The sequence below is a fragment of the Tachysurus fulvidraco genome, chromosome 14 (assembly GCF_022655615.1).
Source record: "Tachysurus fulvidraco isolate hzauxx_2018 chromosome 14, HZAU_PFXX_2.0, whole genome shotgun sequence".
Classification (NCBI taxonomy): domain Eukaryota; kingdom Metazoa; phylum Chordata; class Actinopteri; order Siluriformes; family Bagridae; genus Tachysurus; species Tachysurus fulvidraco.
This window is the reverse complement of record NC_062531.1, coordinates 8,883,464-8,900,353: the sequence shown is the minus strand read 5'-3', so window position 1 is coordinate 8,900,353 and position 16,890 is coordinate 8,883,464. Positions and strand designations below refer to the sequence as shown.

Sequence of the window (16,890 nt, the reverse complement as noted above, 5' to 3'; positions counted from 1 at the left end):
CATAATGTAACCATTATTAACCATTTATGTTGTTTCATTTAGGAGACATTTAACAGCCATTGCAATAAATACAATGTAAATAGATCTAATTTTATTGACACTATTACATGACCTCAGAATCAAAACTAATTTAGGTGCTATACATCTGACAACAGAATTCTTGCATCTCTGTCAAAGCAAGACATCTACTGTTCTTAGATCAGCGTTTCATCATTTCCATCATGTATACAGCATTCATGCGATATGCTGCCAGCCAGTTATAATGCGCTTGGTAGAAATTGGCAGAATGCAAAGAGCTGTAATATTCCTCCCAGGCTTGGTGACATGCTCTCCAATAGTCATGGTAATGTCCATTCCCTTCTTCCTGAGAGGATTCATTGTCCTCTTCCTCTTCCTCCTCATACGCAGACCTTCTTGGTGTCCTCCAGCTCCCTTCTTTTACCTTGGCAGTCTTCCCAGACCTCTTTTCCTCAGACACTGACCTTGACTTACAGGGCTGATGAGCCGGGGTGTGATTGTTAGGACGAGGAGTATTGATTTGAGATTTGGAAGGACTCTGTTTGAGCTTGATGGGCTGCTTTGCCTTACTGGCCGTGTGTGTTGATTTTGCAATGTGTTGCTGTGCAGAGTTCAGGTGTGTGGTACTGGACACGGAGCTAGATGCTGATGCATCGGTTTTTTGTTCTGTCTCCATCTCAGGTTCACTGTCTAAAGAGGAAGAAGAGCTGCCAGACATGCTTCTAGAGGTCACTGGACAAGAGACTGGCCTCAATGGCTCCTGAGACTGAGCAATTCCACCCATTAAGACTTGCTCTTTATCTATACTATAAGATTTATTAAAAGCATCATCTGTCCCAGCACTACTGTCAGCATTGATTTTATGCTGCTCATCAGCCAAAATGTCTATTTCATCATGTGTTCCATACTGTCTTATGATCTCGACTGATCGTCCCAGACCAGCGGTCATAAAGTTCTCGAAGTCAGCCATGGCATCAGTGAAGGACACGGGTCTCACTGCTTTGGGTTTAAAAGAGGGCAGAGGAGGGATTTTGGGAAGGGCCTCCTGCATTTCCTTCCTTGTAAGAGCTGGACGAGGCTCTAAAGTTTCAGCACTAGGTACATGGTCAGGGGCAGTGACAGGATATTTACCCTTGTTCCTTTCACTACTGGATTTTTGTAATCTAGCTGGACTGCCACGTTCAGGCTGCTGTTTAGTGAGAGGTGTGTGCAGAGGCTCTTTGGGGGATTTGGGAACTCTGTGCTCCGATTTGGGCTGCTTCTTTTCTACACTGGATCCAAGGGAAAGGGCAAGGTCATTTTTTGAAGGAGGCTGAACAATCACATTCCAATCACTGGGCTCTTCCATGAGTCCGGCTGGGATGGGATCTGAGGAACACCACAGAAAACACACTGAGCAGAGACAACTATGAAACAGACTCAAATAAATTACCTAAAATAAATAAATAAAAAGGTGCATTAGACTGAAGTTTGTATGCAATTTAAAACACAATGCAACTAATGTTTTCTTCAGCTTTCCTCGGAATCAGGAATTCAAACTACTGAATCATGCTAACAACAGTAAAAAAGCAGCTGTTATACTGGATCAGAAACAGAAATTATCTCCTAAAAGAAAAAAATCCTGCATCTGAAATCCATCTAGTAGTGAGAGTGTCTCTAAAAAGGGTTAAAGCAATTGTGTAATGTGACAGCAAAGGCTAACATCTGAGCACCTTTTCCACATTTACCTGGTAATGGGCTAAGAACCAGGCTGCACTTCTGAGCAATGGCCATCATTTTGTTCTCTTCTTCTCCATGACAACAGTATGTAACTGCGATCCCAAGAGTTCCTGAGACAAGAATCAAATGTTGTTGTAACTGTGCTTTAAATTAAACAGAACTTTGGGCAGTAAACCCTGTAGAAAAAAAAAAGTCCTAGAAACTTGTTTACCCTTCAATCTATGTAAATTCACATAAATCTTTACCAGACATGATGCTGAATGATATATATTATTTACATTATGTATGTGAAAAGGCTTTACAGCAGATTATTTCAATACATGACTAAATAATTTACACAAAGTTAAGACATTATAGCACAGGTGACGTCAGTCCAAAACATCCTGTTTCTCTAGAACATTTGTGTAGTTCACATAACTTACAGTTACAACTACTTTTACATCTACAGTTTCACCATTAATACTTCAAATATGTAAAAGTTATCTCCTGTGATGCATTTGAGTGAAAGATTAAGGAAGCAGTCTGACGTCTAATACTAAAATAGATTGTAAATTGCATAAACAGAGCACAGTTCAGCAGCAGAAACTGACCAAATCGTCCAGCACGACCAATCCTGTGCATGTACGTCTCCCAGTCCTGAGGCACATCCAGATTAATCACCAAATTCACTTTCTCTGCATCTATACCACGTGAAGTCTACAAAAGAGAGAAAGAGGTTCACTTGGTGGCAGAGTTACAGGTATGTTTGTATGCACACAGTGGTATGTCTGATCTTACCAAATCGGTGGAGATAAGAACTCGACATTGGTACTGTTTAAGCTTAGACATTGCCTCCAGCCTCTGTTCCTGAGTCAAACTGCCTGTGCACACACACACACACACACACAAACACACACTTAAATCTGCTATTTGCATGTAAACAAAATGCTTGAGAACAAAGTGAAGTAAACAGTTGAGTGCTGTTTAATTGAAAGCCTCACCTGAGATGCAGACTGCAGGCAGGCCTTTAGAGGACAGCACATCAGCCAAGCGTTGCGCCCTACAGAACAGAGCCACCTCAGATCAGTAGAGTTTAAACACAAATAGATTTTGCTTTTTGCACTATTACGGTCCAATTTGTTTGTTTAATCTCAACATTGTTAGATTTTTCATTGTTAGATGCACATTAATGAATATTTGCATTAAATGAAGCATTTTTCCCCTCAAAGTTTTACATAAGACCTTCACAAAGGTCCAGTTGCAGAAGGACAAATCTAAAAATGACAAGCGATAACTCACTTTTCAGCATGTACCTCAGCTCTGGTCACTAGGCTGCTACAGTGCTCAGCATAAATGAGTACACACTGACAGATTTCTCGGTAAAATCGCCATCTAGCTTTCAAATGAATACATGCTATGGGACTCAATAATATATTTGTGCAAATATGGTTAATTTGTTTTAAATTAGATTAGTCAGAACCAAAAGCAAAATTGGAGCTATTCTAACAAAAATTATTTAAGATCATTGTGCAAAAAGGAGTACACCCCAAAGAACGTGCTAGAAGAAAGCATAAACATTTGTAATTAACAGGAAATCACCAGCAGATGAGTAATCCATCAACACACATGTGGCATCAGAATAATTGACAATAAAACGTTGTATTGAAGAGAGAAAATCCACTCCCATAATAGCAGCACATGGAAAAGAAATGTCACAGGACCTGATCAAAATTGTCTTTGAACAAAAACGGTCAAGATTATAAGAAAATTAGTAAAGTATTAGTAAAAATCTTGAATACTGTCACAAAACTAATCCAAACATTTAAAAAGGATGGACTTCTGGCAAGCTCCCCGAGACGTCCAGGCCATGCCCGAAAGTTAAGGCCTCCTCAAGAGCGTTTTGTGATGAGAAAAGCTGAGCGTTCAGGTTCTGCACAGGTGGCTAAATCATTAGAAAGTCAAACTGGGGTGAGTGTTTCCCGTGACACCATATGACACAGGAGAGGGGTGGCATGCATGGCTGTCGTCCATGAAGGAAACCACCACTGAAGCCCATGCACAAAAAAGGCTGCCTAGAATTTGCCAGGGCTCATGTGGACAAAGGCGAAAACTATTGAGACTCTTTACTTTGGAGTTAATGTTTTTGGCTCTGATGGGCCCCAAACTGTTTAGTGTCACAAGGGTAAGGAGCACAATGAACAATGCTTGGTATTAACAGTAAAGCATGGGGGTGGCAGTGTTCTTGTGTGCGGTTGCATGAGTGCTGCAGGTGTCAGGGTGTTGCATTTCATAATTAGCATCATGAAATACTGAAAGAGAAGATGCTCACATCACTCCATGCTCTTGGTCACTGGGCACTTTCAACATGATAATGACCCAAAGCATGCATCCAAGATCACTGGTTTATTTCTGAGGAGGAGCAGGGCAAAAGTGATTCAGTGGCCAAGCATGTCACCACACCTCAACACAGTAGAACATGTGTGGGGCATTCTGACAACGTAACGTAATTCTCCATCCAGCATCCAGGATGTGAAAGAGTCCATACATCAAGAATGGAAAAAGGTAGATGTAGCTGTATGTCGTCAACTTGTTCACTCACTGTCTAGAAGAATTGGTGCTGTTCTTAAAAATCAAGGAGCCCATACAAAATATTAGATTTAATTAAATTTGTCATAGCATGTAATCATTTTTGCAACATTTCATTTAAATTAAATGTATTAATTTTCTTATTATTCTAAAGATGTTGAATAAGAAGGTGACCACACATGTTAATATTAATATGTTTAAAATATTACAGAATTTAATAACGGGGGGCACGGTGGCTTAGTGGGTAGCACGTTCGCCTCACACCGCCAGGGTCGGGGTTCCATTCCCGCCTCCGCCTTGTGCGTGCGGAGTTTGCATGTTCTCCCCGTGCCTCGGGGGTTTCCTCCGGGTACTCCGGTTTCCTCCCCCGGTCCAAAGACATGCATGGTAGGTTGATTGGCATCTCTGGAAAAACTGTCCGTAGTGTGTGATTGCGTGAGTGAATGAGAGTGTGTGTGCCCTGCGATGGGTTGGCACTCCGTCCAGGGTGTATCCTGCCTTGATGCCCGATGACGCCTGAGATAGGCACAGGCTCCCCGTGACCCGAGAAGTACGGATAAAGCGGTAGAAAATGAATGAATGAATGAATGAATGAAAATTTAATAACTGTTTTTAGTAAAAATGCAGAAAACTGCTATGAGAATTTTATAAAAATCTTAATTTTCTAAGGGGGTGTACATATTTATGCTGAGCACTATATGTCACTCACTAGCAAGTTGCATACACAGCATATTCCAGTACACACAATTCAGCTCATCTTGGTTAATCTTGGAAATACAATTTTCTGAATTAAACAACCAGGCTTTAAATATCAGACTTATCTTCAGGATCAGCAGACATGTTATTTTCATATGAAACATTTAACACTTCGGCATATTGCTATTAAGATTATTATAATAAAATTCTCTTATTATAATACCTGAGTAAATTTATTTAATCTGCTAAAGACCATCTTGTGACACGAATAAAACAAACAGCACAAACCTTGTATGCAGATTGGAGAAGACCAGAGCCTGATTAAAGGGAACTTTACTGAACAGATCTAGCAGATTCTGTACTTTTTCCTCAAAAATCTTATGAGGAAGGGCATGAGAGTGCACCAGCTTATAGAACTGCTTCAGACCTGCATGAGAAGGTGTGAGTGAGAAACACACCCAAGAGTTTGCTTGAGGTAATTTAAAAAATAAATAAATAAAGGAATGGAGCCTCACCAAGGAGTCCGGGATCAGTGGCGTTCAGTCGCACAAACGTCGGCTCTCTCATGTACCTGCACAGATGCTGCGCTAAGGATTCTGGGTAAGTTGCTGAGAGTGCCAGCATCTGCTTATTCGCCGGCAGTGAGGAGAAGATCCAGCTGAAACAGTGAGGTATTGATATTAAGCTGAAAACTCATCTAATTTGCACAGTTCTCAGTTTGATGTAAAAATAACATTAAACATGACAAACAAACAGTAAATGCAGCATAAATTAGTTTTGAGGAGTCTTTTTGTCTCACTTGATCTGCTCCTGGAAGCTGCCCTCCTCCAGCAGTTTATCTGCTTCATCCAGAACAAATAGACGGATACTCGCAGTCATCAGAGCTCCTAGCTCAATCAGCTGCTTTATACGACCTGAAAAGTACATCAGCTCCAGACTCAAACACCACTCTACACACACAAATCTACAGTGCAGACTACAGCCCCAGTAATGCAAGTTACTACAATGTCTATACAATTCTATGTTCAGTCATCATTTAATTTTTTTTTTTTTTTGCCCAGCCACCCCGACTTTTTATTCATATGAAGGTTTAACAAAAACATATTTTTTTTTCTTTAGAAAACAAAAGTGAAAGACAGCTCCAAGTGTCATATAATAAGATAATAATAAAAAATAAATAAATAAATAAATAAATAAATAAATAAAGGATTTCAGGGGAGGTACACATCAGCTAGGTACACATATACAGACAGACAGACATAGATAGACAGACTAAGAGAGACAGACAGATAGATAGACAGTCATCATTTAATAAACTTCAACGCTCTTGAGGCAGAAATTACAGTTCTGCAAATGTTTCAAGAAGGTTCCCAGTTTATATCTAAAGATTTAGATATGATTGACAGTGAGGACAAATCTCTCATTGAAGTTTTTGGCAACTTTATCCACACGCACACACACACCTGGTGATCCAATAGCAATATGACATTTCTTTAGATGGAGTTTGTCCTGACTCACTGGTCGTCCACCAATAAACACGTGGCACTCCAGCCTATCCATGGCACTGCCTATGGCCATCACCACTGAGTGAATCTGCACAGCAATCTCTCTGGTTGGAGCCAAAACAAGAACCTGGGGGGTGATTTATAAATGAATAAATAAATTTCACCTCAAATCCCTAAATAAAAAAGAAATCCTGTCTGACCATATCAGATTAATATATAAATATATTTATATTCTTTATAACATCTAGGTATGTCAGAAAAAAATACAAAATGCATTTTGTATAAATGTGACAAGATCGACCATAACAGGAACTGTGCCACTTGAAAGAGAACATTTAATTAGCATATATACACAAGTTACAAAGTATTTAGAATGAATGCTTAAATTAGATCCTATAAGGTCTTTCCATCACCTGAGTGGCAGCATTTTCTAGCACCAGGGAGTCCAGGGCAATGGTGGAAAACACGCAGGTCTTTCCTGTGCCAGATTTAGCCTGAATTATAAGATCTAGAAAGAAAGAAAGAAAGAAAGAAAGAAAGAAAGAAAGAAAGAAAGAAAGAAAGAAGATGGATTAAAGATTATGTAATAATGCTGAATTTGGCACAATTATGTAGAAAACAAGTAGGAGTCAGATAAAAAGACTATTGTAAATAATGACCTATAAAAATACAGATGTACAACAATATTTAAATGTGGTTATTCACCTAATCAGCCAGTAGCTGAAAATTAAAACCACTATTCAAACATTTACATGAACTTTACACCTTATATAAAGTTTTTTGTGGAGGCTGTTTGTTTTAAGTTAAGGAAATTGTATTTAATGTTTTTTACAGTTCACATCCTACTTGTGATTAAACTTTATTTAAATCTATTCAAAACAGGTAGGTGTTTAAATAGTAAGTAAGCAAATAAAACAATTCTATAACAAAAAAGGCTGCCTATAAGGCTGTAATAAACAAACAGTAATTTTATTTATCATGCACATTTTAATATTACATGATATTTTACATGTTCACAAAATAAATAAATCTGAGGCTGAATGTCTATTAATTTAGAAAAGTTATAAATGTGTTTGTATTTGTAGCTGTAGAGTAACTGATGCTGATAGTTTCCCACAAACCCAGTCCACAGCGCCCCAGTGGAATCGCCTTCAGCTGGATTGGGGAAGGTCTCTGAAAGCCGGAGGCTGCTAAACCCTCCAGAACCGCTTTAGAGAGCAGTAAGGAGCTGAACTCCACTCCACCGAACGAAAGGACATCATCTGTTCTTGTTCTGACATCAATCTCATGAGCCGATTTCCTCACACACGCCGCCATACTTCACACTGCTTGGGCCTTGCAGTGCGCCTTATTCGTGGGTGAATATATTGTTACTATTACAGATCATAGTGCTGTCTAGTGGACAAAATAGGACGCTCACCTGCAATATATATTTATGTCCAGAAGATGGAGCCAAACTCAAGCATTTCTTATGCAGGTGTATGTAGTGAAGGGCTTTGTATTGGTCCAGGAGATATGATATCAGCTATGACAGGTTGTGTTGCCTTTAATGTTTTTGACAATATGAGAAGATTCCCAATTAACAATATTCAATTCCCAGAAAGGTTCTGAAATGTTTGTATTTTTTTTCCTGAAATCGTTTTTTTCGTTCTTGTCTGCTTTACTTGGACATATTTCTTTGAGCCCTACATGTTCGTACTTAACTGACACAACAATAGTTGGTTTTAATTGAGGGAAAAATGTTTGTGTCTAATAAACCAGACAGTTTCTAAAACTTACCAAAAGAGAAACTAGTTCTAAAAACATTTTTTTCGACACATGATACCTATTTGGTTATAATGTAGGCCTACCTGCTATAAAATCGTAAACGATCAGTAAGAAATTCTGAACACCAGAATGTTATGTTTAAAAATCGGGTTAAAAACCAAATGCTTTCTTTAGGGGAAAATTCTATACGTTGGCAAAAATTATAGTAAATAAATCAATAATAAATAAGGTATAATGTCGGACTCCACTCAGGAGTCAAATCATCAACTGAAGTTGTCCAAATAAAACTAAGTAAAATATTTGGAGGATAAGGGGACTCTGTTTATAATTGGTTTTGGGAGTTTTATTTGTCGTAATTAAGATTTCATTTTTTAAAGCAAAAAATATAAAAAAATAGAGAGAAAAAGAAAACATAAACATGAGGCAAACATCAGTAGAGAACATTTTCTCAGATTCGTGATCCAATCAGAGCTGGATCTCAAAGGTGCATTCACTGTGTCTGTGCGTAAAGAAACAATGGAGACAATCCCATTCTTATGTATGAACCCCTGCTGAAGAGTCCATTGATCAGCTATTGACCAGATTATTGGCCGTAAAGCTCGTTTTATTCTGTACTCGGAGAACCGTTAGTTAAACCCCCCTTTCTTGTTAGTTAGGTGTGTCCTGGAGACATGTGGAGACCAGTCACACTTACTGCGCTTTCTCACAGGCGCGCAATGAGTCGCAATGAGCGGAGTCTCAATGAGCGCCGCAGAGCTTTCACACTTTCATTCATCACAGGCTTGAGTTAGAGAGGATTGTTGGGTTAGAGAAACGGCAGCTGATTTAGCACGCAGTGATGTTAGAGATCTGGAGAATTAACGCGCAGTTTTGTGTGTTTTATGTGTTGAAGTTGGTGCGTTTGGAGTAAAACACCTGAGCCGCAGGAGAAGGCGCACATATCGACAGAGAGGCTTTTATTGATAGGTAGATGACTGGAATTTTCTAATTTAGCAATCTATATAGTATTGTGTGTGTGTGTGTGTGTGTGTGTGTGTGTGTGTGTGTGTGTGTGTGTGTGTGTGTGTGTGTGTGTGTGTGTGTGTGTGTTTAATAAACACCTTGATATATAATAATTAGCTCGTTTGCATGATGGCCCTTGTACTGGAGGGCAAAGATATGGACAAGTGCCTGAAACGTTTCAAGCAGGAAGCGGTAAGTATTGAGTTTTATTATTATTAGTAGTAGTAGTAGTAGTAGTTTACGGGACTACCTTTTATAGACTATTGATTATGTCAATTTAGTTCTATACACTGAAAAGTATCTACAGCTATCCTACTCCATGCATTGCCTAGATCATGTGTCCTAGACATTTGTTTTTAATAATGGCATATACGTGCTTTGTTAGTGACTGTGTGTCAGAGCCAGTGTAAGTCTGTCGCGTGACAGGCGTGTGAGCTGGAAGCGTTGATTTGAAATAAACGAAGCTGATTGGCTTATTGTTTATACAATCCTTCTGCTGATTGGCCCAGATCGGTTTATGAGTTAGACAGTTTTGTACAACTGTTCCCCGTGTGCATTATTTCTGTTCTAGGTCATAATATATATATATCTAAACAATTAAATTCAATAATAAAATTCCCTTAAAAGCCACATGATATAGAAAATAAAGTATTTATTAATTCTGCCACATCAATCTGTTACAGGTGATGTCATGTAGACTTGTGCAGTATGAGTTGTATGAACATTTGATTGTGGGGGAGCAGTGGTTCATCATGCAGGCCTTGAGAATGGAGTGAAACAAAGGCTGGCTTTGTGGCACAGAGCTTCCCTAAACAAGCGTTAGTCTTAAAGCCCTGATATGGCTCCTCTTCCAGGAGCCAGGGTTTAAAAAGGCTCAAGAACGTCATCAATGTGTGGATGCAGTGCTGAACAGTGTACAAACAAAGAAATGACATAATATTAGAGTTTAGCTGTTTGGGAGCTTTATTTATTTATTCTATGTTCTGAGTCAGCTATCCAATTTCACTGTCAGATCCTTTTACAAATATAATGTGATAAAAGAAAATTCAGCTCAGCTGTTAGTCCTGTCTCTCACAGATTCAAGCCTGAGCTTGGGTTACTAAAACCCTGTGTACACTTGGGCTTCATCCACATTTCCTCCCACCTCCTGGTAGGTGGATTAGCTTCACTAAATTGCTCCTAGTTGTGTGTGGGTGTGTGCATAGTTCTTGCAGACTGCCATCCCATTTAGTGTGTTCTCAGGGTATACTATGGATCCATTACAAATATGAATAAATGAATTATGTTCAATATGTTATGAGATTTACCAAAATGCCTAAGTTTAGTACATTTGGAGATTAATCTATATAGTTATGATAAGTAAGATCTGGAATTCACCAGTATCTCTATATTCAGTGTGTATTGGAAATTTCCAGGACTGCTACACTCAGTAGGCAAATGTACTGGAAATTGCAAAGACATAAATGTAGAGTCTGTACACTAGTTTACCATTAAGGTTATTTTCAGCATGAATTGTCATTTACAGATTAAAAATTCCCTGTTATTTTGCTTTCTGCAAATGTCAGCTCTAACACAACAGACTAAGCCATTGAGTTATGCCTGGTACATTGCATTGTAGAAATCATATATTGGTGTATAATGACAACTAAAACTAATGCTATAGATGACAGAATAGGTAGTATATTAGTGAAAAGCACTTTTTTCTAATTTTCTAATGATTAAGCCATGTCAGATCCTTCAGAACGTTTTTCTATACAGGCGTTCATTACCAAGGTTTTATATCAGTACTCTATTTTAACTACATGTCTGATTAATGTGTTTCAGCACATTCTGTGACCTCTAAAGAGCTCCAAGTATGGAGCCAAGCATTTGAGCCAAGCATAAAAGCATTTATATGTTCACACAATTTCCAGTTACACAATTTAATCATATAAAGTTGCAGTAAATTTTGTGTACATTCACACATTTTTAGAACTCATGACTCTTGACATGCAGAAACTGAGTGTGCTTGTTTGCTAAAATTTCCTCTCCCTTGTTCCCATGTAAAGGAAAAAAAACTCAAACTTTAGCTTAAAAACCTGCTGATTGCAAACATAACATGGCATTCACAGTTAAACAGTCAGGGTATTGAGTGTACTACCATTCCCTTTTTTATTACTGCTTTTATTCAGTGTTCTTTACCTTGTGAATGAATACCTCCTTTTCATTCATTCCTTTGTTTATAAGTGGGGTAACTGCACTTATCCTTCCCGGAGGTATAATAAAGATTATTAACAAGCGATCAATATGTTTGCTGATTTATCGACTTACTGGGGGGGGGGGGGATAAACATGCTGTGTTGATGATATATGCATTCAATGTACATGTCACATATAGCTGTTGACAAATGAATTGGACAATTGAAAAGGAAACATGCTCCCACAGTGTGTTCATGGGTGTGCGTGCATGGTGCTGACTAGCAGATCTGAGATTGCCTTAGGGATGTTACTCACAACCACATCCCACATCCGTCATGAGTGAGTTGTACGGTGACGTAAGTCAGATTCTCCAATGTGTCTGGGCTCATCCTGAAGCAGAGCACAGGAGGCCAGGGTGATGAGATTGCAGCAGTCTCAGGAAACCAAGACAGATATCAAACTGCCAGCCGATTTGTTATTTTACAAAATTCATACTGTTCCTTATTAAATATTTTTTTACACAACAGCAGTATGAATATTGTACTGGCTCTGCAAAGATTTTTTCATTCACGCTGAATGAAGTCTTTTTGCACTTTTGACATTTCCACACAAAGAATTCTTTCTCCACATCACTTGTGTCACAGACATTATTGATGTCTAAATGATTATGAGGTCATAGTGTTAGTTAACACTGACAATAGACCCTCTTCTTGTATAACTTCAGAGTCAGTTTCCCCACATGACCTCTAAAAGCACTTTATAACATGCCCCCATTTATATTTAATGAGCTGCTCAAAATAAAACATGGCTTTGTACAGTCTATAAGAAATGCACATGAGCACATCTCAGATCTATAATTTACGCCTATCAGTAACTTTTTCAGCTATAGACATTTTCTCTAAATATACAAAAAATTAATAAGAATCTTATTCTCTACTACCTGATTACTGTGGGGGAAAGTATCTAACCTTTAAATAGCTAAGTACAGTATAGCCTCTATTAGCTTAATCTGGTTAATATTATATTGTGTACACAGAAGTATATACACCACTGAAGGTAAACCTGATATTATTGTAGTGTGTGTTGTGTGGCATGTTTAAACTGGTCGAAGGAATTTGATCTTCATAAATCCCCAGTCAAATGAATGCGATCATAATCCCCAGCTCTGACAAGTGTGATGCATAGATATGATGAGCAGACATATTCGTCTACTGTTAATCATTCTATTACAATCACAATGCTTTTAAGACCTATATATGTAATTAAAGACCTGTGAGCAAGTTCTCCATGGATACACACACAAGCAGAGTGACAAATGCACTTCCTATTACACAAGTCCACTGATCTCAGCTATAAGAGTAGTCAGGATTGATTCATAAAGCAATTTCTACTTTAAAACTACAGCCCCCACTGTGCCCTCTCGTTTATGTCTGGGGAAAAAAATCAATGTGACGCATGAATTGGACAGTCCCCTGATTGGCTAACAGACAGATACACACTAGAAAGAAAGAGAAGGAGAGAAAGGGAGAAGAGATAGGCATAAAGGAGAGAGAGCATCCTGGAGTATGGTAAGGTGATAGTGCTTATTTTTGAACTAGTGGGTTACATAACTATAACAAAGCACTGCAGGAAAGCAGAGATATTGTTGAAATCAAATTTGTAGATTAGGGTAAGTTCATTTTAAATGGTTCATATAAGCACTTTGATGTAATTGTTTTGTTGTTGCATCTTACAATCTTGAGTAGCTTTCTGTGCTAACTGATAACTAATAGAAAAGCATATTGTTTTAATTTTTGTAACAAGTACTTTGCAATGTTTAACTTTGTAAGCCTTTAAGTAGGTGTGTGTTCATTCAGATGACAATACTAAAATAATCTCTCAAAAGAATTACACATTTTTTGCCCTCTAACTGAGGTTATTCTATCAGGAGTGCCTTCCTTTCCAGAAGCTGATAACAGCTATTGATCTGTAATCCAAGAGATGCAGAGACCTTTTACAGGCAGCATTGTTATATGTGTATAAATATATACATACATACATATATTCAGCTTATTGAATCTGATGAATATGAAGGTTTTGCATTAAATCTATTTCATTGTTGTTACTAGCTTAAGATTTTGAATGGGTGTGTGTTTGTGTGTGCCATGATTAAACACACAAAAATTTATACTATTATGGTGAAGGGTCTTTGGGTCACAGCTTGATCGCTAGCCGTGAGAGGATATAATTACAAAATAACAGGTTGTGAGAGACATAGAAGAAGGAACAGCACTAAAAATATCTAAATTGAATACAGAATAGAAAGAGATTGAGTCAAAATGCAGGTTTTGAGGTGTGAAAAATAGCTTTCTACTTTTTTCCCCAGGTGTTATTTCCCCCTTATTCTTGGCATGACATTACATGTACAGTAAATAAGAGTATTGCCAGTTCAAACCAAAAGTCGGGACTCAGCTCTTTTGTTCTCCTCCTAAATCAGATCCCTGAGGGGGAAACATGAGACTCTGGAATGGTAGATCTCCACCAACCGCAGAATTCTGCTCATATACTGTATAAAAGACATATTAGATGGTACATTTTATGTCTGAGGATGCCAAATGATGTCATGTTTTGGGTCTTTAATGACACAAACTTAGATGTTGGTTCCTCTTTGAACATGATCTCTGATAAAAACCTCATGGGCACTGTAAATTAAAGTATCTTTCTCTTTCAGATCTACATCCGGGAGACAGGCGATGGACTCCAGACTCAGATGAACTCTATGATGGGAGCTTTGCAGGAGCTGAAACTTTTAAAGGTGCAGACTGCTCTGGAACAACTTCAGATTTCCTGCAAGACCAGTCAGCTTTACCAACACTCTCCTCACAGACCCACAACCTCAGATACTGCAGTCAGACATTGTCTGGATCATATTTCAGAACAGCCAAAAAAACATTTTTTTGCAAGAGAATCAAGTCAGCCTGACCTAGAAATGGAATGCTCTACATTCCTCACCAGCACACCATTTGAGAAACATAGTCTGGTTCCACACCATGTACCTAGAAGGCAGGAACCTAGAGGAACCCAAAATAGAGGAAGTCTGTGCAACTCTGCTTCTATCACCAGCTCTGAGGATGACAGTTTCTCTTCTTGTGATTCTCGAGACAGTGTCCCTTCAAGCAACACTGCAAGCCATTCAACCTCAAGATCCCCTTCTGTGGCACATCAACCTTCATTCCATTCAGCCACAATAGCTGAGCTCCAAGGATTAATGAACACACTTTCACGGGAAGGGCCCTCTATTGACAGTGATTTTTCTCAATTCGACACAGAAGACTCCAGTGACTGGACGTCCTCTCTGATGAGTCAAACCCGAAACAGGCAGCCACTAGTGCTAGGAGACAATGTCTTTGCTGATTTAGTGGGTAACTGGCTGGACCTGCCTGAACTGGAGAGCCATATATCTGGTGAGGCAGACAGTACAGGAAAGATTGCTGAAGCATCTCAGCATCCGCTACGACTCAGCTGCTCTCAGGAATTTTGTAGACGGCTCTCTCTAACCACCAGCATTTTCAAAAAGGTCTTGCGCAGCATTAGGCCTGACCGTGAGAAACGTCTTAAAGAAAGACCAGGATGGTTACAGCTAGAGGATGAGGAGGAAAGCCTCTATAAAAGAGCCAAGAAGAAGAATAAAGGGTCAAAACCTAAAGATAGTGTCTATAGACCCTTCTGGACTAGAGCTGGTGGATCAAGAGGAAAAAGCAAACCAAAACAAGACAATACGGAGATCAAAAGCTCAAAAGGGCCAGGATTTGATTACAGCTCTGCAGTCTGGGTTTAAGCTATTCATATAAGCACTGATAATCAGGTGTAAAAATAGGGGGCTTATTTAACATATAAGTATGGAATTACAGCAAGTAATAAGAAAAAAAATTAAGACAATACTCAGGACTTTGACATTTAGTATCCAATCATGAACACATCCCCAGTGTGTAACAGAGTGGGGGTTTGTTTAACTCTCTTTCCAACAACATCAACATTGTTGTTCTGAAGGCAAAGGTACTCATTTGTTTTTCAGAAAACGACAGGTTCCCAAAGACCAAGCATGTAATTACCATTATTATACATACCTTTAACATAGAATCACTCATATACACCACATATTGTGCTTCCAAGTAAGAATAATGTATGTAATACTATCAAATTATCTAGTTTATAATTCCAAAAAAATTGAGCACATCAAGACATTTTTGTTAAGGTCATGTTGGAGAAAAACAAGCTGTCTATTCCCGATGAGTCGAATTAACTAATGTCAATCTGCTCATTGATTGTCTGCCTGTTTAGACAACCTTTAAGGTAGGAGTGTCCAGCTGTCAGTCACAATCAAGTGCTGAATACCAAGAAAAAATAAGTATCTAAAAAATTCTTATAGAAGAAACCAAAAATGCTACACAATAAAAAAACTACAAAATAAAACAGAACTGTAACTACACAATAAAGCTTAAAATGTTTGTATCATATAAACATGTTGATTTTCTGCAAATGCACTTCCATTGACAATGTTCCATATACTGTATTTTCTTGTTTTTTTAGATACTCATGTACTGTATGGCAAACATAATTTCTATATGAGCACAGTGACCAAGTTAACATGCACAATTATTGCACACAGTAATGTTATGGTTAACAGAAATTATGTTATATTTCAGGTCAAATATTCACTCAGAATGAACTAATGTTTATATTGAACATGTCTGAAATCTGTTTACTTTTTGTGAATGTCCAAGCTTTAATATCTACATGAAAGACAGCATGAAATTTTTTTTTGCTCTAATTATTTTCTATAATGGCCAAAGACCTTCTTTGTGACAAATCAATTTATGTCAATATTGTGAAGCTAATCGTTCTTCATTAAAGTGTTCTATGCAAATGTTGTATGAAATGATTTTTGAATACAAAATGTTGCCTGATTTATACTAGTAGTACAGTCTCATGCTAATTTATACTAGACAAATAAATTAGGGGAATATTTAACTAGAAATAGATTTTCCTTGACTGAATTGGGGGTGAACAAATGTTTAATTACATAAAACCTTTACTATATTGAGAGGCATGGTGGGCCTAAGCTAGCCAGACAGACAGACAGACAGAATTAGACTTTATTTATCCCATGAGGGAAATTGTTGTGTTACAGCATGGTTAGTAACAAGACAGATACACACACACCCAAAATATATATGTATATACAAAAATATGACTAAGAAAAACCTTAAGATTTTAACACGTGCAAGCTGGCATTAGATAATGAATATGAAAATCTAAAATATAAGTAGTAGTAATAAGTATATAGTAGTGCAAACTAAATGTGTCAAACTGGGCTGTTGTACAGTTATTTCGAACGGTAAGAATGACCTCCTTTAACGTTTTGAAACAACGAATGTGAATGAGTTTTTTTGGAGAATGAG

At 38.0% G+C, this 16,890-nt stretch overlaps 2 protein-coding genes across 4 annotated transcripts; one reads left to right on the top strand and one right to left on the bottom strand.

Annotated features, from left to right (window-relative positions):
- Positions 1-69: 69 nt before the first annotated feature.
- Positions 70-7,870, bottom strand: ddx20 (DEAD (Asp-Glu-Ala-Asp) box polypeptide 20). The gene is made up of 11 exons (XM_027166646.2): positions 7,625-7,870; positions 6,917-7,011; positions 6,462-6,630; positions 5,798-5,912; positions 5,514-5,656; positions 5,287-5,425; positions 2,718-2,776; positions 2,515-2,597; positions 2,328-2,433; positions 1,746-1,847; positions 70-1,386 (listed from the first exon to the last, which is right to left on the bottom strand). Exons 1-11 carry the CDS (start codon positions 7,818-7,820, stop codon positions 200-202), a joined length of 2,394 nt encoding a protein of 797 aa, XP_027022447.2. The 5' UTR covers positions 7,821-7,870; the 3' UTR covers positions 70-199.
- A 1,154-nt stretch (positions 7,871-9,024) lies between these two features.
- On the top strand, positions 9,025-15,820 carry inka2 (inka box actin regulator 2). Of its 3 annotated transcripts, none has more exons than XM_047822856.1 (2): positions 9,025-9,464; positions 14,160-15,820. In XM_047822856.1, exons 1-2 carry the CDS (start codon positions 9,399-9,401, stop codon positions 15,264-15,266), a joined length of 1,173 nt encoding a protein of 390 aa, XP_047678812.1. In that variant the 5' UTR covers positions 9,025-9,398; the 3' UTR covers positions 15,267-15,820. The 3 variants fall into 3 exon arrangements, with proteins under 3 accessions (XP_047678812.1, XP_047678813.1, XP_047678814.1); XM_047822857.1 differs by lacking the exon at positions 9,025-9,464 and adding an exon at positions 11,589-13,017; XM_047822858.1 differs by lacking the exon at positions 9,025-9,464 and adding an exon at positions 13,003-13,118.
- The last annotated feature ends 1,070 nt before the right edge of the window (positions 15,821-16,890 follow it).

Bases quoted from the DNA above. Each gene is read 5' to 3' on its own strand.
- ddx20 (XM_027166646.2), bottom strand. From the start codon at position 7,820: ATGGCGGCGTGTGTGAGGAAATCGGCTCATGAGATTGATGTCAGAACA. The intron at 5,426-5,513 runs GTGAGGCTCCAT...CTTCTCATGCAG, and splicing joins CACTGATCCCGGACTCCTTG to GTCTGAAGCAGTTCTATAAG. The intron at 2,777-5,286 runs GTTTGTGCTGTT...TCTGTTCTGTAG, and splicing joins TTCTCCAATCTGCATACAAG to GGCGCAACGCTTGGCTGATG.
- inka2 (XM_047822856.1), top strand. From the start codon at position 9,399: ATGATGGCCCTTGTACTGGAGGGCAAAGATATGGACAAGTGCCTGAAA. The intron at 9,465-14,159 runs GTAAGTATTGAG...TTTCTCTTTCAG, and splicing joins AACGTTTCAAGCAGGAAGCG to ATCTACATCCGGGAGACAGG.